The sequence below is a fragment of the Mesoplodon bidens genome (assembly GCF_964165515.1).
Source record: "Mesoplodon bidens genome assembly, chromosome: 7".
NCBI classification, from domain to species: domain Eukaryota; kingdom Metazoa; phylum Chordata; class Mammalia; order Artiodactyla; family Ziphiidae; genus Mesoplodon; species Mesoplodon bidens.
This window is the reverse complement of record NC_138164.1, coordinates 64,000,454-64,026,911: the sequence shown is the minus strand read 5'-3', so window position 1 is coordinate 64,026,911 and position 26,458 is coordinate 64,000,454. Positions and strand designations below refer to the sequence as shown.

Genomic DNA, 26,458 nt, shown 5'->3' with positions numbered 1-26,458 from the left:
GAGGGAATATTGGTTTCTTAACAATAGTAAGTCTTTTAATAAATGAACATGAGATGTCTTTCCTTTTATTTTAGGTCTTCCTTAATGTTTTTCAAGATGTTTTGTAGTTTTCTTTTGTTAAATATATTCCTATGTATTTTATTCATTTTGATGGTATTATAAATAGAATTGTTTTTCTTAATTTTATTTTTAGGTCATTCATTGCTAATGTATAGAAATACAACTAATTTTTTACTTAGGAATAAACTTAACCAAAGAAGTGAAAGACTTGTACACTGAAAACTACAAAATGTTGCTGAAAGTAATTAAAGAAGACACAGATAAATGGTAAGACATCCCATGTCATGGATTGGAAGACTTAATACAGTTAAAATGTTAATACTATACACTAAGATATGTTTTCAGCAAAATAGAAAAATTAATCCTAAAATTCATATGGAATATCAAGGGACCCTGAATAGCCTAAAGAATCTTGAAAAAGAAGGAAAAAAGTTGGAGGACTCACCCTTCCTGCTTTCAAAATTTACTATAAAGCTACGATAATCAAACAGCGTAGTAAAAAGACACATGGCACAAAGTCAGCCATAGAGACCAATGGAACAAAATGTAGAGCACAGAAAAACCCTCACATATATGGTCAAATAATTTTTGACAAGAGTGCCAACACCATTTGATAGGGGAAATTACAGTTTTTCAACAAATAGTGCTGAAAAAATTAGATATCCACATGCAAAAGAATGAAGTTAGGCCCTTACCTAACACCATATGCAAAAATCAACTCAAATGGATCAAAGACCTAAATGAAAGATTTGAAACTATAAAAATCTTAGAAGAAATCATAGAGGAAAAGCTTCACGACATTGGATTTGGCAGTGATTGATTGGATATAACACCCAAAACACAGGCAACAAAAGAAAACTAAAACAGATAAATCTGACTACATCAAAATGAAAAACTTCTGAACATCAAAGGACACAAACAACAGAATGAAAAGGCAATCCAGGAATAGAGAAGATATTTGCAAATCATGTATCTCATAAGGGGTTAATACCCAGAATAGATAAAGGACTACTACAACTCAACAACAACAAAATCTGATTTTTAAATAGGCAAAAAACTTGAACATACATTTCTCCAAAGAAGATATACAAATGGCCAATAAAGCAAATGAAAGATGCTCAACCTCACTAATCATTAGGGAAATACAAATCAAAATCACAAGATATCACCGCACCCAGATGGGTTTCCCTTGGACAAATATCAACCACTTTACATAAGCTCAGAAGTACCCTATTCCTTTGCACATTGTTAAGGATATTTCAGGCAGTCATCACTGCTAAGTTCTTTTTCTTCTTTCTCTCTCACCTAAATCATTGCCATCAGCCTACACACATGCTGTAATATTCCTTGTTGTCCCTAAAACAAACACACACACAAAAAGCAAAAACAAACAGAACTCTACCCTAATCCTTTAACATCTTTATTGACATATAATTAACATTCCACATAGTTCATCCATTTACTACCCTGATTCTTTACCTTCTTCTCTAGCTACCAACCCCATTCACCTGCACTCCTTCAAGCCAAACTTCTAAAGAGGGTTATCTGCCCATACGGCTTCAAAGTCACTCTACATACCTTAATGGAAAAGCCAAAACTATAAAGTTTCTAGAAAAAAATAGGATAATATTTTCACAACCTTGGAGTAACCAAACATTTCATAGGATATTAAAAGCAATAACCATGAAAGAAAATATGAGTAAATTAGGCTTCATCAAAATTAAAAACTGCTCAACAGAAGACACCACTAAGAATATCCAAAGGCAAACCATGGACTGAGAGAAAACATTCATAACACATGCATCTGACAAAGTATTTGTATCTAGAATAAATAATTCCTACAACTCAACAATAAAAAGACGATCCAATTTTTTTAAATTGGCAAAAGATTAGAAAATATACTTAACAAAACCAAGTATATATATCTGTGTGTGTGTGTGTATATATATATATATATATATACACACAAATGGCCAATAAACACATGAAAAAGTGCTTTAACACCGTTAGTTATCAGAGAAATGCTAAGTAAAACCACAATGAGGTATACTACACACCCAGTAGAATGGTTAAAATGAAAAAGACTGACAGTTAGTACTTAGCACATTAAGCTCTCCGTAAGTGTTAGTTGCTATTTTCTTGTAAAAATAATAATAATAATAGGGCTTTCCTGGTGGCGCAGTGGTTGGGAGTCCGCCTGCCGAGGCAGGGGACATGGGTTCGTGCCCCGATCCAGGAAGATACCACATGCCGCGGAGCGGCTGGGCCCGTGAGCCATGGCCACTGAGCCTGTGAGTCCGGAGCCTGTGCTCCACAACGGGAGAGGCCACAACAGTGAGAGGCCCGCGTACCGCAAAAAAAAAAAAAATAATAAAAATTTAAAAATAATAATAATAAAGATTGTTATTATTACTGGATATGAAGAGTGAAAGACTAACCTGGGTTAGCATAGAATACAAAAACACTATTTTCTTTTATCTAATTTATTTTCTCACTTTATGATTTTAATTTTTTAATAGTTTTTTTTCCTGAGTTCCCCCTTCATGTTTTTTTCTTCATCTATTTAATTTTACTTGTTTATCTGTTTATTCATCCACTACATTATAAAAGTTAACTTTGGCTCACACCAGACTCCTGACATTGTCCCAGTATGTTAATAGAGACCTTCTCAAAACCTTACATTCAAGAATATGATAGTGGGGCTTCCCTGGTGGCGCAGTGTTTGAGAGTCCGCCTGCCGATGCAGGGAACTCCCGTAAATTCAACATTTTTCATTAAGACTTTATTCTTTTAGAGCAGTTGTAGGTTCACGACAAGTTTGAGGGGATGGTACAGAGATTCCCATATACCCCCCTCCCACTCACGATAGCCTCCCCCATTATCTACATCCTCCACCAGAGTGGTACATTTGTTACAACTGATGAACCTACATTGACACATCATCACCCAAAGTCCATACTTTATAAGTTCAATTTTTGATAAGTTGAATGACAGGTGCCTGTGGAACTTCCAAGTGGAGACGTCTAGTAGGCTGTAGGGTGTAAATGTCTGTAGTTCATGAGACAATTCTGGGATGGATTCTGTGGGAATCATCCACACAGGGTAATTCAAATAATGGGCATGGATAAGCCAAGTCAAGTGTTTAAGGAGCAGCACAGTGGCTAATACTGTTCAAGGTTCTTTCTCTTTCTCTTTTCTGTAGTTAGTGTATTAATTATCTGTTGCGGTGTTTACCCCAAAACTCAGTGACTTAAAACAACAGCTATTTGGGACTTCCCTGATGGCCCAGTGGTTAAGAATCTGCACTTCCACTGCAGGTGGCTTGTGTCAGATCCCTGGTCTGGGAACCAAGATCCTGAATGCCGCGTGGTGTGGCCAAAAACAGAACAAAACAAAACAAAACAAAAACCCAGCAGCTATTATCTCAGTGTCTGTTGGTCATTAATCTGGGCAGTTTAGTTGGGTGCCTCTGCCTCAAAGTCTGTCCCAAACCTGCAGTCAAGATGTTTAGACAGGGATGCAAGCATTTCAAGGCATATATAGTACTACAAAGCTCATTTAATTAAAAAAATATGAAAAATCCAGCATATCCTAACTGTGGTTACACTCTGTGACTTCCAAGGCTAAGTGAGAAGAGGCCATGCAGCTTCTATCAGTCTAATTCTTAGGATACTCAACTTCGAAACCCAGCTGCTGTGCTGTGAGGAAGCTCAGGCCACAGGAGAGGCTATGTAAATGTGTTCCAGCTGATAGTTCCCACAGAGGGCCTAGCTGACAGCCACCATGTGTCCGCATGTTAGTAAGGAAGCCTCAGGATCTCAGGATCTATCTATTCCTGGTACATACTTTCCACCAGTTCTCCTTCTTTCAACTCCATCTTTGCCACATCGTTGTCACTAAGAGGAAATGAAGAAATAATAAGGGTAAAGTGCTTAGAACAGTGCCTGACACATAACACCCAGTTACCATTAGCTACTATTAAGATTATTTTAGAAGGTTTTATTGCTTTTATTACTTTGATCTTCGTTGCCTAACGAAGAAATAAAGCAAAAATTCCAAATCTAGTGGATTCTTTTCCCTTCAGCGCCCCATCTGCTTACTGACATAACTAGCTCTTCACCTAGAATTAATTACATCTTTGCGCTCGTTTGCCCGTCTGAAACCAGGGGATATATGGCTCGTGCACTAGGACAGCCTTAGGACCTAGACTGATGTCTGGGGCGTGGCTGTTGAGACGTGAACAGGCCTAGATGAGGCGGGCGCAGGTGAGAAGGGTAGAACCCAATTAGGAGACCTCCGACCTGTAAATCAGTGTGGTCTCTCTACTTCCTAGGCAACCTCAGGCAAGGACTCCCTGTCTCACGGTTCCGTTTCCCCTTCTGCAGAAAAAGTAATTTATTATTTGTGGTGCTTCCTCTCTCACAGGGTTGCTGTGAAGACCCTGAGGTAGGATGTCGGAGAGAGAACAGTCCGTTATCACAAGCCTGAAGCCTCAGAAATGGGAGGGAGAGAGGAAAGGGAGTCACGTGACAAACTCGGTCCTCTCAGGCCTCCGAGAGTTTGCCCTAGAACGTCTCATTTCTATGGTAGATGGAGCTAGAATTTCCGGGGCAAAGACTTTGCTCTTCCGGAGTAATTGCTACCGCTTCCGGGGCGGGACGCGGCGAACCGAGATTGCTGTGCTTTAGTTCGCTGCTGACTCGTTTCTCTACGCTCCTTGTTGCAATGAGCTTTCTTAAAAGTTTCCCGCCGCCTGGGTCGGCTGAGGGGCTCCGGCAGCAGCAGCCAGATACTGAGGCCGTGCTGAACGGGAAAAGCCTCGGCACCGGCACCCTTTATATCACTGAGAGGTAGGGTCTCTGGTCCCGAGTGCTGGCTTCCTGCGCGCCTCCTTCCCCCCGGGCGCGGGCGGTGCGGAGGAGCGGGGCGACACCACGACCTCTGGGGCTGCGGGGCGGGGAAGCGCGTGCTCCGCGTTCCCTTGGGGGTGCTTCTGCTGGGGTAAGATTCGACTGTTCCAGTGTCGTTTCCTCGGAGCCTTTTTTTCTCCTCATTCATTATGCTTTTCACCCGCCTGTTTACCGGAGGTCTGGTGGGGTGTTGCTCTTTATTCAAGGTCTCATTTTAAGGTTTTGAGTTTCCAGGCCCTGAGTTAGAGTCATCAGTGTGCCTGCCTTCTCGATGAACAGGAGAGGGAGGTGTTGCCCTGAGCAGGATATGTAGGTTTAGAGCAGATTATGCGGTATTTTTAAAGTTTGGTTAAGGAGTATAGGTTTTCTTCTGTAGGTATGGGTGGGGAGAGGAACACCTTCAACGCCACGCATGTTGGGGTTATATCCAGAAAGACCTGACTCTCATTTTCATTCCTAGAAGGAATTGCCCTTTTGTTTGGGTACCTGGGGCACTTTGTACTTTCACAGTCAGATAGACTTGTCTTAAATGTTGAGATTGTAGAATAGAGGTTCCCATTTCCATTATATACGGTTTCATTCATCTTCAGGCCAACAGTGACACATTGAATCCTTCTGTCCTTCACATCTTTCTGACTTCTGCATCAGTTTTGTCTACATCCAGAGAAAATTCTCTGCTTCTAAGAGGTCACATGATTATATTGGACCCACACAGATAATCCAGGATAATGCCTCTATTTTATTGTCAACTGATTAGTAATCTAAATTACATACACAAAGTCCCTTTTGCCTTGTAACATAACACATTCACAGGTTTGACACCAAGGGGATATTGGAGTCATGGGGGCCAAAATTCTGACTACCACAGAGGGCACAAAAAGATGTAAAGAACCCTTGGTTTATAAGGAAATCTAGTCACTGAGCAAAGCTTAGGCTTTTGGCCAGTCACTGAGATAGGAAATATGGAGGGGAGGAAAAGCAAGTGTGGGGGATGAGTTTGGTCTGTATATGTGTGGATTAGTTGCACATATGAGCATGTTTCTTGGGAGAGTGGTGTTAAAGATGGATAGATTAGATACCCAAGAAGAGAAGAGGACCAAGGGTAGAACCTTGGGGACACATCTACACTAAGAGGTAGGTTATAGAAGAGACTTGAGAAAAGAGAGAGGAGCAGTCAAATAAAATCATATCTGAAAAGTACCTATTGGGTATTGACAAGGAGACCTTCAGTGATCTTGGAAGAGCAATTTCTTTTAAGGGGTGGAAAGTGGAACACAGATATGTTCCTAGCCCCTACTCAATCCCCTTTTTCTCCATGGCTTCTCTGTGTGTTCACTCTTCTATAATATAAATCCTGTTTTGGGAAGGTCCTATACTTGTCTTTCCATTTGGAAAAATTTCAAACCTAAAGAAGAGTTGCAAGCGTTGTTAATTAATACCCGTGGCTCCTTTGCAAAGATCCATCATTTGGGGCCTCCCTGGTGGCGCAGTGGTTGAGAGTCCGCCTGCCGATGCAGGGGATACGGGTTCGTGCCCCGGTCTGGGAGGATCCCATATGCCGCGGAGCGGCTGGGCCCGTGAGCCATGGCCTCTGGGCCTGCGCGTCCGGAGCCTGTGCTCCGCAACAGGAGAGGCCACGACAGTGAGAGGCCCGCATACCGCAAAAAGAAAAAAAAAAAAAAAAAAAAGATCCATCATTTGTTAACATTTTGTCACATTTACCTCTTTCTCTTTTTTTTCTGAGCTTTTTGAGAGTTGCAGACATGTCATCACTTCACATGTAAATACTTGAGCAAAAATCTAAGAATAGGGCTTCCCTGGTGGCGCAGTGGTTGAGAGTCCGCCTGCCGATGCAGGGGACACGGGTTCGTGTCCCAGTCCGGGAAGATCCCACATGCCACGGAGCGGCTGGGCCCGTGAGCCATGGCCGCTGAGCCTGCGCGTCCGGAGCCTGTGCTCCGCAACGGGAGAGGCCACCACAGTGAGAGGCCCGCGTACCGCAAAAAAAAAAAAAAAAAAAAAAAAAAATCGAAAAATAAGGACATTCTCTTGTATAACCACAATACAGTTATCACACTGAGGAAGTACAAACTCCTTTTTAGCTCTTATCTGTTTAAAAAATTTACTTATTTCAACTTTTCACTAACAAATCTTTTCTTTTTTTTTTTTTTTTTTTTTGCGGTACGCGGGCCTCTCACTGCTGTGGCCTCTCCCGCTGCGGAGCACAGGCTCCGGACGCGCAGGCTCAGCGGCCATGGCTCACGGGCCCAGCCTCGCCGTGGCATGTGGGATCTTCCCGGACCGGGGCACGAACCCGTGTCCCCTGCATTGGCAGGCGGACTCTCAACCACTGCGCCACCAGGGAAGCCCCCAAATCTTTTTCTTTAAGAAACTATTTTTATAAAATATACATACAAAAAGAATATAAATTATAAATATATGGTTTAGGAATTATAATTAAACTAACACCTGCATAACACCTCCAGGTTAAGAATAGAATATTACCACTACCTTGGACACTGTTGTTCTTCCCTCTACTGATTGTTAGCTTTACCTCCTTGGTCTCTTTCCCTTTTTGTTCTTTCCCACCTAGCATTTCCAAATCTTGATAGACTCAAGATCTCGACAAACTGGGAAGGCTTCCTAGAGGATGTGACAATTGAGGATTAACAGTCAGGTGAATGAGGTGGGGCTAAGAGGAAACATTCTAATTAGAAGAAACAGAATGTTCAGAGACAATGGTGAGAAACAGTATTGTGTGTGCCAGGGTATATATCTGTGTGCACACATGCACACACACAGTTCAGTTCTTCATCTGAGGGACCGAGGGAGAAAGAGTGGAAACATAATAAAGCTGGAGAAGGAGGGAGTCATGTTTATGAGCTTAGTTTATATCCCAAAGGTTTTGCGGAAACTATTTTAGGATTTTAGGCAAAGAGGAACAGGGTCTGATTTGGTTTTAGGTAGTTTTTCAGATGTGTATTGAGAGATTTAGAACTCTTGGGCTTGTTTTCAAAGCTTAGTTTTCATAGAAAGTTGATGTTTTTCCAAATAAGGAAGGGAACAGAGGCATGAATCATTCAAAATAGATCATTTGAAACAAGTGAAATAAAATATTTATTAAATTAAAAATAGGTATCTTAAACTTATAAGTTATGCTCTTTTTATATCTTATTCCAAAATTAATTTAAAACCAAATAATTAAGCCAGCCCAAATTCAAGATCCCTCTTACCTTTCTGTCCCGTTTTTCTCCCCATGCCAGCAATAAAGTACAGTGATATTCTTCTGCAAAAGCATTGGAGATTAGCAAAACATTCCTTTGCGTCTTTACTGGCTTCCTGATTCTTGATTTTCCCTTATGTGACTCATGGTTTCTTTGGGACTGGGCATAGTTAGATATTTTGGTTTTGAGGGCTTTTCTTCTAGAATATATGAAAAGAGAATAAATAAAAATGAAAACTTAGTAATCAGAGTGAACGTTGCTTTTAACTGAAACTTTCTTCTGTAGAGTACATAATCCATGTTCCTATATAAGATTATGAGAACTCCATAGGAAATGCTGTGGTGAGGTAGCATTTGTGTTCTGCCAGCAGTAAGGAACTACAGAGTAATTATTATGTGCTTTTTAAAGTGAAAGCCATAATTTATAGGCACTGAATCTATGCTTATATTTCAGTTTTTCCATCTCCTAATTGAATCATTAAAGAAAGTTTTGTGGCTTTGGTATTTCAAATCATTTTGGACACCGAAATTTGGAATACTCCTTTCTGACTTGTGATAATGCCAGGGGGTTACTGAGCTGAGAAAAAGGAGTTTATTTGCTTAAAGTAATACAGTTTTAGTAAGGGACTGGCAATATTTCTGTGATACATGAGCACTATTTCTTCTCCACATTAAGAGGAAAGCAGTGGAGGAAAGGCCCATAGAACACACACAATCCAATTACAATAATAAAATCTATTTCTTTGGACCCAATGGGATGAGTCTTTCTGGAAAATCATTTGTAGAGCTTTTACCACTTTAAGCATCTTAAGATTTATCACTTTAAGCTTCCCAGGTTTTCTTTATCTCTTTTTTTAATAAGCATGTTGAATGGAAATCTTTGTAAATGACAGTGCATAATTTTTTGCTTTTCCTTTTTTTTAGTGTACAGTTCCTTATGTTTTAGTGTATTTACAGAGTTGTACAGTTTTACCACAATCGAATTCTTCCTTTGCTTTTGATAAGTGAGGGTCAAATGTTACACACTTATGCTATTAGACGTTGATTTCCTTTGGGGACTAAGGTATAAAGTTCAACCTCGCCTTACATCGGATATGAATGCTCTCAGACTGCTGTGCTGTCATTGTTCCTGCACAAGGGAGTCCTAGGTTCTACTATTGTATTTGTTTTTGCTTCATTAGAAATAAGACCACCAGGCTTGTTAGAGTTGTATAGAAAATAGCACGATATGGGGGTTTTATTGCGTTAACCTCTTTTTAAAAGAAAAGCTTCACTGAGATAATTCACATAGCATGCAATCCATGTATTTGAAGTATACAATTAAATGTTTTTTAATCTATTTACAGAGTTGTGCAGCCATCAACACAATTTTATTTATTTTTAATTTTTAATTAATTTATTTTTTTTGGCAACGCCACGCAGCTTGTGGGATCTTAGTTCCCCGACCAGGGATTGAACCGGGCCCTGGCAGTGAAAGTGACTAGTCCTAACCACTGGATCGCCAGGGAATTTCCAACACAATCAATTTTAGAATATTTTCATTCCCCCTGCAAAAACTGACACCCATTAGCAGTCACTTTCTATTTTCCTCCAGCCCTGTGCAACCACTATATTGCATTAACATTTTTTTGTGGTTTCTTAAGCATCTTTTTCCTACTTTTTTTCCTGCTAAGTGGTGAAGTATTACCAAAAAATTAGCCAGTCCTTGCTTAAAACTCAAACTACAGATTTTCTTGATATATTTCCTTTGTTATACCAATAAAATATTTGCATTAGACCACTTTTGAGGGAAAACTAGATGTTGCTTATTTGTGGCTTTCTGTTAAAGCTGCAGAATAAATGAAAGGCTTCATAAAGTCTGCCTTTCAGTGTGATGATTATTTTCCAGCTTGTGGTATGATTACAGCCATTTCATGTGTATATCATTTAATGTAGGATTAGTGGAGAAATTAGTGATTTCTAGGTATTTATTGGATACTTACATGCTAAGCACTATGGTAGTGGTTTTGAAGACTGTTAAATAAAAGAATATGACAAGTTTTGTCGAGTAGCTCACGTTCTGTCAGGGTACATATAAGAATCTTTACCACAGAGTTAGGTGCTCAATAGTATATTACTGAGCATAAGTACAGTTTAGAAAAAGAAGAGGTCATTATGGACTGGAATAATTGTAGGGAGGGCTCTTGGAGAGGCTGAGACTTATTCAAATGAAGAGGATTTGCAAAAGCAAAAAAGGTGCCTGAAGACATTCCAAATACGAACAAGCATAAAAAGGCATAGAAACACACAGTCACTTTTCTGTGACTTAAGAAAAATTGCATTTCAAATCTGTGTGAATAGAAGAAAATAAACTATAACAGAATTGGTCTTAAAGAAATTCAATTCCTGCTGTTGAATTTTCTTATTTTAGGAATATTTCTAAACAGTATGCTTGAATTTATTCACATGTATAAAAGTGTCCAAGCTGAACTTTTATAAACATTAGGACATTAAATTAGGATTTAAGTTCTGAAAATAATCTACTTAAAACATGTTTTTCAGCCGCCTGTCTTGGTTAGATGGCTCTGGATTAGGATTCTCACTGGAATACCCCACCATTAGTTTGCATGCGGTGTCCAGGGACCTAAATGCCTATCCACGAGAGCATTTGTATGTTATGGTGAATGCCAAATTTGGAGGTATGTATGGTATTATTTAACCTTGAGCTTCCTTTGGTAGTATATTATATTTCAAAAAGCAGTCTCTGATCATAATCAATGTAATGATCAATTGACTTATTTTGGATAATACTTTCTTAAGCAAAATTTCAGCACAGTAAAATAATTTGGCCTTTTTAAAAAATATTTATTTATTTAATTTTGACTGTGTTGGGTCTTTGTTGCTGCACATGGGCTTCCTCTAGTTGCGGCTAGCGGGGCCTACTCCTTGCTGTGGTGCGTGGGCTTCTCATTGCAGTGGCTTCACTTGTTGCGGAGCACGGGCTCTAGGTGCGCAGGCCCAGTAGTTGTGGCGCACGGGCTTAGTTGTTCTGCGGCATGTGGATCTTCCTGGACCAGGGATCGTACCCATGTCCCCTGCATTGGCAGGCAGATTCTTATCCACTGTGCCACCAGGGAAGCCCATGGGCACTGCCTTGTATTTTCTATATACTTGCACTTAGAATTATTTAGCTATTGTGCGTTTGTATTTCTAGTTTTTCCTCTTGAGTTTAACTGTTTATTCTTTCTCTTTGTAAAGACATTTACATTTGGCATCCTTAGAGGCTTGGATCAGTGTACTTTGCTTCTAAGAGTTTAGGATAGAACATGTTTTGTTTTGTTACAGAAATGGTTCTCAATGGTGGACATGTTGCCCTCCCCCCGTATTTGGCAATGACATTTTGATTGTCATGACTAGAGGTGGAGAGGAGTGCTACTGGCATCTAGTTAGAGGCCAGGGATGGTACTAAACATCCTACAATGCATAGGACAGGCTCCCACAACAAAGAATTAACCAGTCCTAATGTCAGTAGTGCCATGGTTGAGAAACCCTAGGGTACAGGATTCCCAAGTCTTGCATAAAATACAAAGATTCATAAAAATCTAGTGTAGTTGATGAAAGAAGAAGCAAGAAAGATTTAAAAAATCCATTTATTTAGGCTGTCCACAATAAGTTGTAAGAATTCTGAATGAAAAACAAGTTAGGCACGACATAGAATCTTGTGCTTGATTTTTGTAAGTATAACTAAATAAGAAGTTTATATAGTATATTGTGTTAGTTTAATATGTTCATCTTTTGTAGAAATGAACTTAGGGGTTGAAAGGACAATTGTCACATCTTTAGTAAACTTTTTCTTTTAAAATAGTGGGTTGCTTTTCTTTGAAATAGCACATAAGAGACAATCCCATGAGTTTGCCTGTTGAGCTATTGCTCCTTCAATTTGAGATTTTAATATGGTTTCAGATATAAGATGAACATTTATATTGTTATACAGGTGTGGATCCTATTTTCCCAGCCTTTGTTCCTCTGGTCCTGATTCAGACTTTTTTTTTCTCTTTGGCTTACCTCCATTAACCTCTAAAGTGGACCATCAGCTTATTGTTGAGAACGTTAGATTATTTTTAAAATGACTAAAAATACATTCCCATTTTTGAAAATTTAGAAAGTTTTAAGGAGACAGAGTATGGCACACACTACTATGATCTAGCATGAGATGATGAGTGTTTGTCATGGTAGTATTTTCTTTTCCTAATTGTAAAAATGCTATATTACATTTCTGTTTACTGCCTTCAGATAGATTCCTGCAGATATAAAAGAAGGTGTTAATTAATAGTAGTTATGTCTAGGGAGAGGACTAGAGGGTAGGGACTTTTTCCTTTGAATCCGTCTTGACTCTTACTTATTTTTATACCAGCATGAATTACTTTTTTTTTTAAAATTTTTATTGGAGTATAGTTGCTTTAAAATGTTGTGTTAGTTTCTGCTGTAACAGCAAAGTGAATCAGTTATATGTATACATATATACATATATTTTTTTAGATTTCCTTCCCATTTAGGTCACCACAGAGCACTGGGTACAGTTCCCTGTGCTATACAGTAGGTTCTCATTAGTTATTTATTTTATATATAGTAGTGTATATATGTCAATCCCAATCTCCCAATTCATCCCACTCCCCCTCCGCCCTTGGTATCTGTAAGTTTGTTCTTTACATCTGTCTCTATTTCTGCTTTGCAAATAAGTTCATCTGTACCATTTTTCTAGATTCCACATACAAGCGATATTATACGATATTTGTTTTTCTCTTTCTGACTTATTTCACTCTGTATGACAGTCTCTAGGTCTATCCACGTCTCTGCAAATGTCACTATTTTGTTCCTTTTTATGGCTGAGTAATATTCCATTGTATATATATACCACATCTTCTTTATCCATTCCTCTGTTGATAGACATTTAGGTTGCTTCTGTGTCCTGGCTATTGTAAATAGTGCTGCAGTGGACATTGGGTGCATGTATCTCTTTGCATTACGGCTTTCTCTAGGTATATGCCCAGGAGTGGGATTGCTGGGTCTGAATTACTTCTGTAATTTGAAAAGTGATATCCATTCAGTTATAGAATAATAGTTACAATATGATACTATTCTGTTTTTTTAAATGCATTGAAAAAGTTTGGTAGTACCATAATGTATTCAACTACTTAGAATTATTTGGAACTCTCCAATATTTTTGTATTTTACTTTTTACAGAAGACACCTCTATTATATTTGACAATTTAATAACATTAGAAACAGGATAGAAGACGTCCTATTAAATCTATTTAAAACTGCTAACAGTGGCCATTTAAATTTTTTTCCTTTTTTGCTTATCTGTATTTTTTCATTATTCTGCAGTGAACTTGTATGACTTATAAAAGGTAAAAAAAATTTAGTGGATAACCCCTTATTATTGGTTCCTATGAGTAGAATTGCTGCATTAAAGGTAAATATTTTTAAAGCTCTTAACATATATTGTCAAGTTGCTTTCCAGAAAGTTTATACTTTCAGTACCTCTCTACCTTATCTTCATCTATATGGAGAATTAATATTTTTTTCAAAATGGTAACTGTAATATGCTAAACAAAAGTTATATATATATATATATATATATATATATATATATATATATATATATTTTTTTTTTTTTTTTTGGCGGTACGCGGGCCTCTCACTGTTGTGGCCTCTCCCGTTGCGGAGCACAGGCTCCAGTCGTGCAGGCTCAGCGGCCATGGCTCACGGGCCCAACCGCTCCGCGGCATGTGGGATCCTCCCGGACTGGGGCACGAACCCGTGTCCCCTGCATCGGCAGGCGGACTCTCAACCACTGCGCCACCAGGGAAGCCCCAAAAGTTATATTTTTAAGATGATTGGTTGAACATGTTTTGGTGGTTTTGGGGTCTTTTTAAGTGTTTTATTGACCTTTTTAAAAAAAGTTATTATTATGAAGTAATTCAAACATTGAAGAGTACAGAATAATAAAAAATTTCCATTATTTAATATCCAGTGTAGATTCTAACATTTTTCATAATTACTCTAGTCTAAAAGAAATAAAACTATATTAATACTACAGAAATCTTTTTTGTATCCCTCCCCATTTCGTTCTTAACTCTGTCTCCAGAGTTCATCTTAAAGATGGTGTGTGTCCTTCTTGTCTATGCTTTTAGATTTTTACTGAATATGTCTATACCCATAAGCACTATAATGGTTCTCTTTTGTGTTTAAATTTTTAATGTAAGTGGTATTATATATATTCTGCAACGAGCTCTTTCACTCACTTATATTTTAAAATCTCTTCATTTTGGTACATATAATTCACATTTATTCACTTTCAGCTGCTATCTCTCAAACATAGTATGACCAGGTTACAATACATCTATTTCCTTTTTTTAATTAATTAATTTATTTTTTATGTTTTCTATAGTACATATAGTAGTTCAGTAAACATTCATGTACAGACTCCTTGTGTACATAATATGTACTTAAATGAGGAATTTCTGGGTAGTAGGATAAACACATGTCTGGAATGGTTTTAGCAATTTCCCCTTCCACCAGCAGCATGTGCTAGTTCTCTTTATTGAACATTTGTATTTTTTTCTTGCCAACAGACTTTGTTAATTTATCTTTTGGGTCAGTTAACTTTCATGGGCCTTAGTTTTCTCATCTGTAAATTGTTGGTGATGAATCACATCAGTGGTTTACAAACTGCTGCTGAACCCCTTGCTTCAAGGTGAAAGAAGCAGACATGACAATGGAACTCTACTTGATAGAGGCCTGACTGTACAGGTTTCCTCACCCCCACCATGACGTTGGGGCTTGGAATCCCTAGGACTCAAAGTATAGTGTGACTAGACCAGAGAGACTATCCAGAGTCTTTTTTAGCTCTAAAATAACAATGTTCTTATAATTTGAAGTAAAAAATTGCAGTACTGAGATATATCAGTAAGCATCCTTTAAGAGATTCTTTTAGGCTTCTGTTTTTGAAAACAAATAACATCATTAAAAAGCTATTTTTCTATTCCCTTTCTAGAAGAATCAAAAGAATCTGTTGCTGATGAAGAAGAGGAAGACAGTGATGACGATATTGAACCTATTGCTGAATTTAGATTTGTGCCTAGTGATAGATCAGCCTGTGAGTATTCTGTGGAGTTGACTCTCTTCCCTTTAAGTACGAAGCATTCCCTCATCCCTCCCCCCACACACTTAGCTTTACCCTCATTACCTCTGTTCTGTTGCTTTTTCTTCCTTTTAGCATCTGTAATATCATTGAGGACCAGATAACTATTAATATAAAGATTGTGAATGAAGTGGTAGTACAGTGGATGCCATGTTGCCTGGTATGTTCTGTGAGTGGAGGAGTATATGTTAGTTTTATGGACTTGATGCTGTTGACTGTGAATCTCACTGGGTAGAGGACAGAGGACTCATGGCATTTCCAAAGTGGAAGATGCCAGGATAGCTGGAAAGAGCCCTGCCAGCTGAGGGGCTTCACCCTGAGGCCAGTGGTCTGACCAGGACACGGACACTTTTTTTTAGAAAAATCCAGCCAGGCATGAAGGGATGTCAGTAATGTTTCAAAGTGAACTCTTATTCTTTTGTGGTGTGTCCATTGCTGTCAAGCACTTTTCAAGATTGATTCTCCTTGGAATTTGGGGTTTTATAAATGCTGTGACCCTAGTATACCTCTTGTCTACTCATTAAATTTATTTGCCCTGATGGTTATTTTATTAAATTTTTATTGTACATTGGTCAGAAAAAAATTAATTAGGAATTTTTAATTTACTTGTTCAGTGGAGGCCATGTTCACTGCAATGTGTGAATGCCAGGCTTTGCATCCAGATCCTGAGGATGAAGATTCAGATGATTACGATGGAGAAGAATACGATGTGGAAGCACATGGTTAGTGAAGTGGATTTTTTTAAGTGTTTGTGTATGTGTTTCATTTTAAGCATCTATTTGTATAGGATATGGGATTATAGTTCTTTATATCTCTAAGTATCCATATAGCTTGGTTTTTAATTAAAGCGAATGGCACAATTCATGTCTAAGCCAAATTAGAAAATTTCATGGGCTTCTGAGGCTTGAGAGCAAAAAATAGAGATTACTCAGGGGAGAAAGTGGATAGAGATAAATGGAAGGAAAGAAAATGATAGGATAGCTGGTAGTCGGGAGAGTCTTTTAAGTTGATCAAGTTGCTCTCAGAAAACAAACCTTCTCTCTCCATTGCTTGGAACCTGTATCATCTACATCTTTAACATATTCCATCAAACACCTCATTGCCAAAGTAATTTCTTTTTCCCAGAACCATACTTGATTTATCTAAGAATATCTCCCTTTACCTCCCCAGAGCATAATGCAGTCACTAGCTTGGTGTAGAGTCTTGTTACTTGAGGTGCCTGCTGTTCTCTTTTCTTTTTCCCACTGGTCTCATGTATACAAGTTTGGCTCTCTAAAGCGTTTTCCTCCATATGTACCACTTCCTGGCCTGAGAACACTCATTTCTGGGATTCCCCTTTATATATCTAAATGCATTCTCATCTTTGCTGAGATTTTGGGGTAATTAAAGTTTTTTTAAAATAAATTTATTTGTTTTGGCTGCATCGGGTCTTCGTTGATGCACGTGGGCTTTCTCTAGTTGCGGCGAGTGGGGGCTGCTCTTCGTTGGGGTGCGCGAGCTTCTCATTGCAGTGGCTTCTTCTGTTGCGGAGCACTGGCTCTAGGCGTGCGGGCTCGGTAGTTGTGGCTCACGGGCTCTAGAGCACAGGCTCAGTACTTGTGGCACACAGGCTTAGTTGCTCCACGGCATGTGGGATCTTCCCGGACCAGGGCTCAAACCCGTGTCCCCTGCATTAGCAGGCGGATTCTTAACCACTGTGCCACCAGGGAAGTCCCAATTTAATTTTTTTAATCCTGTACTTTCCAGAATTTCTGATGTTTTTAAAATTAATTAATTAACTTTTGGCTGCGTTGGGTCTTAGTTGTGGTGTGTGGGCTTTTCTCTAGTTGTGGCTTGTGGGCTTCTCTCTTGTTGTGGCACACAGGCTCCAGAGTGCACTGGCTCATTAGTTGCAGTGCACGAGCTCTCTAGTTGAGGCATGCGGGCTCTCTAGTTGTGGGGTGCAGGCTCAGTAGTTGCAGTGCATGGACTTAGTTACCCTGCGGTATATGGGATCTTAGTTCCCTGACCAGGGATCGAACCAGCGTCCTCTGCGTTGCAAGATGGATTCTTAACCACTGGACCACCAGGGAAGTCCTCAGAATTTCTGATTTTTTAGAAGGAGCATGTATTTTAATCAGTAAAAAACACTCATGTGTAAAATTCCCACCTTGGGATAATCCAAGACTCCCTAACCTTAGGAACACCCTCTTTTCCTTCTAGTCTCTGGACATTTGATTCTTTGGGAATTGCTGTTTACTGGCTTGTTATGTCTTGGAATCCCTTCTCATCCTAGAGAGTAGAGACATTTTCTTTGTATCTCTGTCTTCAACAGATGGCTGATATATGTATGTTAAATGAATGTTGAGTGTTTTCCTGGGAGCCTTTTTTCATTTTAGCTTACCTTCAGTAAGTACATTATTGATTATCTTTTTTTTTTCTAATTGTTTTTTAGTAGCTTAAAAGCTTTTTATTTATTTAGAACAAGGGCAGGGGGACATCCCTACATTTTATACCTATGAAGAAGGATTATCCCATTTAACAGCAGAAGGCCAAGCCACACTGGAGAGATTAGAAGGAATGCTTTCTCAGTCTGTGAGCAGCCAGTATAACATGGCTGGAGTCCGGACAGAAGATTCAATAAGAGATTATGAAGGTGAGTACACAGAATTAACTCTTTATAGCATAGGAAGCAAACATAGAATTACATAGAATGGGAATTCTATGTAAAAATTTTTTTTTAACTTTTTTCCCTAACTACAAAGATAATCTATGTTCATAGTCAAAAAATTTTTAATGGGCACAGGCAAAGAAGAAATGAAAAATCAAGTAGAATTCTAATTGAGAGACATCTGTGACTTTGCTGCTGCATATCTTTCCAGTCTTTTTGTTTGCTTGCTTATGTAAGTGTATGTGCAGGCACACATTGATGGTGCCATTTTAATTTTTTAAATGAATTCCTGCATGATTATGTGCAAAACTAGTCAGTTGATTAAGAGGGCTAGACAGCATTCAAGAAACTTGGGTTTTCTTTTAGTGACAGACATTTGAACCTTACACAAGTGGCTTTAACTGTTTGTTTCATTTGTCTCATATTTGTAAGCCACTTTGTAAATATTTTACCTACTAGACTGGTTCCCTTTTCTACGTGTCCTATTTCAATTAGAATCTTAACGTATTTCTTTTGACTTAGCCTTTACCATTTTTTCCCTTATCCAGTCCAATACTGAGTTCTATGGATTTTTGACTTAGCCTTTACCATTTTTTCCCTTATCCAGTCCAATACTGAGTTCTATGGATTTTTCCTTTCAATGACTTTTCAGATCTCTTTGCTATAATTACTGCTGTCCTTCACACCTAGGCCCTTTTCTTCTCACACTGGATTTACAATAGTAAATTTTTTGCCTCAGTCATTCCTTCCTCCAGCTCATTGTGCCATATTAATCTTCTGAGAACACTGTGTGTCATCCCTGTGTAAGGATGTCCCCTCAGTGATTGTCTGATACTCACCATATGAAGTTCAAACTCTTCTCTCTGACTCTGAAGAGACAGCTGTGTCTCTGCCCCACTTGTCTTCAGTCTTGTTCCTACTACCCTCAATAAAGTTTAGATAGTGCTCTTATTTGCCAGGTCCTGATTCAAGCACATTATATATATTTGCTCATTGAATCCTTCCAAGAACCCTCTGGTAGATGCTGTTATGATCCCCATTTTACAGATGAAGAAACTGAGGCACAGAAAGGTCACATAACTTGATTGAGGGCACATAGCTAGTAAGTGGTAAGAGGATTAAATGAACTAATATGCAAAAACAATATGCCAGGCACTGTTGTGAGCATTTCTTGCATCTTATATGTATTCATTTCAGTATTTTATGTTGCTGCGCAGTCTTAATACTTCTAATTTTTAGTGATGCAGAATGTTCTTAAAGAGGGTTACCATAGTTTTTCTTTTATTGGTACATTTAAGTTTCTCTCATAATGTTGTGATCAGTATCTCCATGCACATAGCATTCTGGCCTGGGGGTCCTGAAGTTCTGGGATATTTAATTTGGAAAAACTTAGGTTTTGGGTCACACTGTGTTTCCTTATGTCTCCTCTCCATTTTAAGCCCTAGATGGTGAGCCTCCAACACAGACTTCAGGGTGAGATGGCTCAGGTGATGTCTAGTGCTCTGCCAAACTCTTAGCTGAAAGAATTCAAGATATTACTTTTTTTATTATAATGATTAACTGAAGAGTACCCTTGGACATTGAAAAATCTTTCATCACTGAAGGTTTTTTGTTGTTTTTAATTGTAAAATTCCTTATTTGATGCTTTGTAGCAAGTGATTTTAAGGTCACAAACACTTGTTGCTAAAGTGAGATTTGTGGACTTGTATTCCTAAGCCTCATTAGTGTATGGAGACTTGCCTATATATAAAACTTCTTCAGCCTGTACCATTCTCTATCTTCTAAAGTCCTGGGTACCCATATCACTCTTTTGCCATTTATTTATTTGACCTGTGCATTTTCTTTTTTTTAATTTATTTTTAAAATAAAAATTGTATATATTCAAGGTGTACAACATGATGTTTAGATATATACAAGGTGAAATTTCTACTGCTGGCATTTCAGTGCTTTGTGTGTTTGTTTATGTAAGAGGTGTTTGTTGAGCTACAGTGCCAGGTACAGAGAATACAGGAGTGCTCAAGAGAGATGCGGTTATATCTATCAATGACAATCTAGTGGAGAGAAAAATAAATTAACTAATTAGGTAGTTATAGTACATTGTGATACAGCATTGAGATATAGGGGAGACTTGAGGAAGTGTGGAATCAGAGACTGGGCCTGTCACTCAGCTTGGATAGTCAGGGAGAGATTCAAACTTCATGGAGTAAGTGACATTTAAGCCAGAATCTAAAGATGAATAAAAATGAACCAAGTGAAGAGGGATTGCATACAGTTTGGGGAGAGAGGCAGGTAAAGGGATCAGTCATGTGCAAAGGTTAAAGAGACCATTTAGCTTTGGGGAACTGAAAGTTCATATGTCTGGAACTCTGAGTGTGAAGGGTAGTTATTATAGCAACAGATAAAGGTGGAGTAGTGAACTGGGCTGTATATTAAAGGAACTTGAAAGCTGTGTTAACGAATTTCAACTTATGCGTAGGTCATTGGGAAACCATTGAAGAATTTTAGTTTGATTAGTGTTTCAGAAGATGACTTTGGCTATGATACAAAAAATGAATTGCAGAGGGAAATACTAGAGGAAAGAAGAGAAACCCTGTTAAGTACTTTATGATTTAAATTAGATAAGAGATAGTGGCCTAAATTACGGAGTGGCAGTGCATGTCAAAAGACAACAGATTATGCTCCGCAGCGGGAGAGGCCACAGCAGTGAGAAGCCCACGTACCACCAAAAAAAAAAAGACAACAGATTTGAGAGATATTTAAGAGATAGAAGCAACAGAAGTTAGAGGCATGGTAGGGGTTTCTGGGTTGGGCAGGTAAAAGGTATCCTTTTGCAAGACTCTTTGGAGAGAGAAGCATTTTCTACGTGGAAAGATGATGAATTAAGTGTTGTTTTTGCATGCCCTGCTGGATATCAAGGTGGTGGTGTGCCAGTGGGCTGCGGGCAGAAGCCAGTCTGTGGTGGGCTAAAGAGTTGAGGGGTGAGTGGGAAGTGAAGAAGTGGAGAAAGCAGCTTTAGGCAACTCTTTCCAGAGGGCCTTTTTTTTTTTTCTTGTCCTCCCCCCTCCTTTTTTTTTCAATGAGATAAGAAAAAGAGATAAATAAGAACCTCGCTCTACTTATTTAGTCTTCCCTCCTGAATTATGTTGTAAGCTTATGAAGATAGGACTTCATATCATAAAATCACACAGTAAACACCTAGCACTGTTCTGTGAAGAGAGAACAATGGATGCTTACTGCATTTGAAAGTCCCTACCTAGTGTTCTTTCAGTGTTCAGGTTGAGAATTGCGAAGTAAATGTTAAATATATAGACTAATTTTAACTTGGCCTAAATCCACAGGTGGCATTTTTCTTTCTCAGTTTGTTCCTTGGTACTTTTAATTTTCAAAAGAGAAAGAAACTGCAACTCCTACAAGCAGGGAGCACTAGCTTCCTTCTGGTCTAACTATGAGCTGAATCTTTACCTATCTGAAGTGCTTAGTAGACTGTTGCTCAGTGGTTAATTTTTTCTTCAGATGGGATGGAGGTAGATACTACACCAACAGTTGCTGGACAGTTTGAGGATGCAGATGTTGATCACTGAAAATGATTGATGCTGCTTTAGGGTGAGTAGTTTATTTTCTCCCTTGTCACTGAACATGAAAATCATGTGAAATAATTGATTTTTATTTTCATAATTGAGGAGAACTCTATAAAATTAGCAGTTGTGGAGAAATGTTAGTTATCCATTTATGAAATTATTTAAAATTGTGTAGGTTTTTTCCCTAAGAAATCAAGATCTGCCAACATGGTGGTGTTCAGGTTAACATTTATTGAGCACTTATTACATGCCAAGCACTATGCTAGGCATTGAGAGTACATGGAAGAATAAGACATACCCATCTTCAGTGAATCAGGAGAAGGACATTACCCTTTGTTCAGAAACAGAGATCTCCCTGGTTGGCTCAGGTGGGAACAACAGAGCCTGAGGTCATGTCCTGCTCTGCTCAGTCACCTTTTCCCACTTGTGATATTTGAAACCTTAACATACTCATCAAAAAACACAAAGCAGAGATTTGCTGCAACTCACTACTTTTCAGTTGAGGGAGGAAGTAGAAGTCATTCCAACCTGAGTTTAAGCCTTGAATCATAATCTTGTATCAGTTTCCCTCGTTTTGAATGTAATGGAGGACCAAGGTCCCAGGCACTTCAGTGTTAAAGGCTGATTTGCCAAACCATATCAAGTCCACATACAGTTGCCCAAAAGCTATCATTTCCCAAGTTGCTTCATTCCTGCTTTTCTTGAGGGACATGAGTTCACTGCCAATTTTCTCTCCTCTGACACCCTCTCATGAGCTTTGCCTGAAGTTTGTTCCTGACTGTTTACTTGTTACATGCTACTCTGAGAAATAAATTGTCCTTTGTCAGTTTGAGTATCTCAACTATATGTTAAATACTAGCTGAAGGTCGTATAGCTAGTTTATATCATACTGAGCTAGGATTAGTAATTAGCAACCCTTCCTTTAAAAACTCTAAGATCAGGAATACCCTGGCAGTCCAGCAGTTGGGACTCTGTGTTTTCACCGCCGAGGGCCTGGGTTTGATCCTGTCCGGGAACTAAGATCCCACAAGCTGTACAGCATGGCCAAAGAAAAAAGAAAAAAACCTCTTAAGATTTTTACACTGTTAAATTGTTGTTCCACTGTCCCCTTTACAGTGTCCTTCTACTGCTGACCTTAGAGCATTTTCTTGAATACTAGCTGTTTTCCATTCTTTGAGTACTTATACCCAGGTCCTTTGTTTCATTAAAGCATATAGTAATAACATGGCAAGATTTATGTATTTTGGCTTGAGTTTTATACCATTGTCAGTCATCCAATTAGGTTGTAAGATCCCTTGTTTTTCAAGTTCCATTTACCTTCCAGATTATTGCCATTGTGAATATAACATCGCTTCTTATAGTAACCATGAATTGTGATAATGGATCTCTGCCTTCCTCTTAGATGCCAGTGGAACTATTAGAAAATAATCTTAAGAGTTCTGTGATTTAATATCTCTTTCTTTAAATATTTATTTCCACAACATTTACTTCTGTCATTGGTAGCCATATAGTCTAAAATCAGCAATGTCTCCTCTGCAGTTAGCTAAAATCATGTGTTCACGTTGCTGGAGCTCTGTTAACATTAATTTTCAGATCTCACAGTTCCAGATGTCAGTATTTCACTATTCTCCTTCATGGGAAATCTTTCAGTACCAATATAAGTCTTCTTCCCTTATTTCTCAGATTCTTATTTATTACATTCTTTACAGCATATGGGTTTTTTCAGTAACTTATACTGAAACTGGAAAACAGATGTTTTGATCTGTCTTTAACATATTTCTTCTTGAAAACAGACTATTCAGAGAACACCAACTACTCTACTAATAAGATTGAGAAACTTATTTGGTATGTCACTACTGGTTACACAAATGGGATGTTACAGCATTTTCCTGGCGAGGATTCTTTGTAATGCAATTTTATGGTGAAATAACTGTAAAATAGCCCAAACTTTCTAATGAGCTGATGATTTGTTTTCCGTTCATTTTCTGCTACAGCTGGAGGAGAGAGATACTTTATTCATAAAGTTCATATAAGTTCTTCATCTGGATAATTGACCTCAATTCCAAACAATGTCTGTAAATTTTTAATCATTTAAAATTACATTTGCTTTTGAGGAGTGAACAAGGAATAATTAGAGTGTGTATGCAACTATTAAGAATTTCAAGATAATGGAACTAGGACCTCTCAATGCATGAGATAGGGTGGAGGGGAAGGCACATGAATAGTGGAATCACAACTCTACCACGTACCAGCTGTGTGCCTTTGGACAGGCGTATAACTTCTCTAATTCTCAGTTACCTCTTCTGAAAAATGAGGATGATAGTAAATACCTGGCAGGATTGTTGCAAAGACTGAGATATAATATATCTAAGTCCCTGGCACTCTTGACTAGGCATTTAATAAATTAGCTATTATTATTATAAACACTGTAAACCTTTTGTTTTTCAGATTCTGCTCATAACTGTAGGAGAGAACTTGGTGCCTCTTCCACTGTGGAGTGGGTATTGATGAAAGTCTTTTTCCTTCTCCAAAACTTACCTGAACCAGTTCTTTCTTGAGACAGATTATACTGAGACAACAAGTTGTCGCCAGCACAAGAAACTATGACCTTTATTAACAAAGGTGAATTAACTTAACCAAGAGGGTATTTGTAGTTTATCATTTACTCCAAAACTTTGTGTCTAGGTGTACCCTCTGTAGGCTTATAATTCCTGCCTTCACTATATGCATCCTCATAACCTAGCAGGACTACATGGTGGAAATGCACTGGCACTTGAAGGTGTAGGTAGACTGCATGGGAAAGAGAGGGGCTGAATACAAGATATACACCTTAGGGCCTAAGAATACCCTCACTCCTTAAAAAAAGAAAAACAGAGATCTCAGATAAATCCTGGCCTATGCACAGTCTCCGCAGGGATAAAGGTCTTTTTCTTTTTACTAATTAGGAACCCAGATTAATTAACTCTAGGGAGCCTCTTCAGAAACAGCCCAGCCACACATACTACCACTGACACAAGTGCTTTTGCCTAGCCTTTGCTCCTTTCACCATGTTTCACCAGTCTGTTCTCTTATAACCTCTTAGGTTATATCCTTTCATTCCCAACCTCTTAGGTCAGTATCTGTAAAAGAACAAGTGAAATTGGGGTGAAGTTCTCAAAGTACTTCAGATAATTGTTTTGTCTTTGTAATAGCTTAACAAATAAATCTAGGTTTTCTATATTATTGTGCTCTTATTCTTTTTTTTTTAATTAATTTTTATTGGAGTATGGTTGCTTTACATTGTTGTGTTAGCCTCCACTGCACAACAGAATGAATCGGCCATACACATACATATATCCCCTCCCTTTTGGACTTCCCTCCCATTTTCATTCTTGACTAAAACCATTAATGAGAAATGTTTCTTAAAAAATTAGTGTTGGCAAAAACTGAGAATCTTGTTGGTCTTATTTTTGTTTGACTTTTGTTGGGAACATGAACATGAAATAAGTAAGAAAATGTATAGTTAGAGCTTCAGGCAAATGTTTAGTAGGGCAAGGTCATAACACATTTCAAAGGGATTTCTGCTTCCACTTGAATCAGGAGTAATTTCTCAGGGCATACTTTTCAACTCTCAGTTTCCTGTTTTCACAGACACCTGGATAGTTATCAGGATGATTTGTAATTACAGGTTTATACTTGGACTTTATGACCTTAAAAATAGGTTAGGAAAGCTATTCACAGTTACTTGCCTAATTAGTGACTAGTGTGTCACCACTAAGCCCAGTGTTCTTTTCAGCACTTTTACTTGGTTTCCCTCATCTTGCATGGTAGACTGAAAAAAACGAATATTCTTTTTCCTGACCAGACTCTCATAAATACTGAATTTGTTACAACAAGCAAATATAAAGGTCGCTTGGAAATGGGAACTGAAATTTACTGAGACCTCTGTACTGTTCTGGGTTCTTTACATGCATTATGCGTATAATATTCTTAACCACCTTAGGAGGTACAGGTGCTTTTATGATCCCACTTTAGAGATGAGGAAACTGAGTTACAGGGAGAGGTAAAGTAACACTTGAGGTCACATAGATAGGGAGCTGTGATTTTTAAGCCTATGCTCCCAAATACCATTCAGCCTTACCATCTACCAGCAGCTGAAAGGAAGCACATTTTCTTTTTACTGCAGGGTTTTCAGTGTTAAAGTTTCAGTAGACAGCACAGGAAGTTCGCAAATTTCTCTGCTACCAATCTCAGCAGCACTCATAATTCTATGCTAGACATTTATCCATTCTTCAGTAAGCAGTCCGGGTACTCTTATGGGCTAATCTTAGCAATTCTATTTGAATTCCTTTTTAAAGTCATGCTTACATACTTGTAATCATGACTTCTGGTGAAACATAAAGTGCTCTTCGATAACATATCAACAAAATGTTGAGATTCTGTGCACTGTGTTTCCTGTAGGCACTGCTGCGGTCAGCCTGGTATTGTGGATAATGCAGTCAGCTAAGATGCAGGAGACCAAGCATTTAGTTCTGACTTGGCAGACAAGATATTTAACCTCTCTGGACCTACTTCCTCATCTTTGTAAAATGAGAGGACTAGACTTTCAAAGTCTAAATGACTTTAAAATAGTCAACTGTAACATTCTGTAATAGTCGGCAGGTGTACCCATAGCTTTGAGAAAATAAGAGAAGAAAAGATCAGGTCACACGTTTTAAAAATAAAATTCATAATGATCAGCAAGCCAACATTTCTTGATTCTATTTGAACTTAATTTTAGGGTTGTTGGAATTGTTTTGTTTACTGCTTCTTGGTGTAGAGGAAATTTTAAGAAAAGACATAGACGTTCTCCCCCCATAGCTAGGGTTAGTG

General features: G+C 38.4%; 1 protein-coding gene across 2 annotated transcripts; it reads left to right on the top strand.

The window, feature by feature from the left end:
* Positions 1–4,716: 4,716 nt before the first annotated feature.
* CLNS1A (chloride nucleotide-sensitive channel 1A) lies at positions 4,717–24,826 on the top strand. 2 transcript variants are annotated; one of them, XM_081241466.1, is made up of 7 exons: positions 4,717–4,910; positions 10,735–10,871; positions 15,233–15,334; positions 15,994–16,101; positions 17,841–18,014; positions 21,543–21,632; positions 24,056–24,826. In XM_081241466.1, exons 1-6 carry the CDS (start codon positions 4,786–4,788, stop codon positions 21,608–21,610), a joined length of 714 nt encoding a protein of 237 aa, XP_081097592.1. In that variant the 5' UTR covers positions 4,717–4,785; the 3' UTR covers positions 21,611–21,632; positions 24,056–24,826. The 2 variants fall into 2 exon arrangements, with proteins under 2 accessions (XP_081097592.1, XP_081097593.1); XM_081241467.1 differs by lacking the exon at positions 17,841–18,014.
* Positions 24,827–26,458: the final 1,632 nt, after the last annotated feature.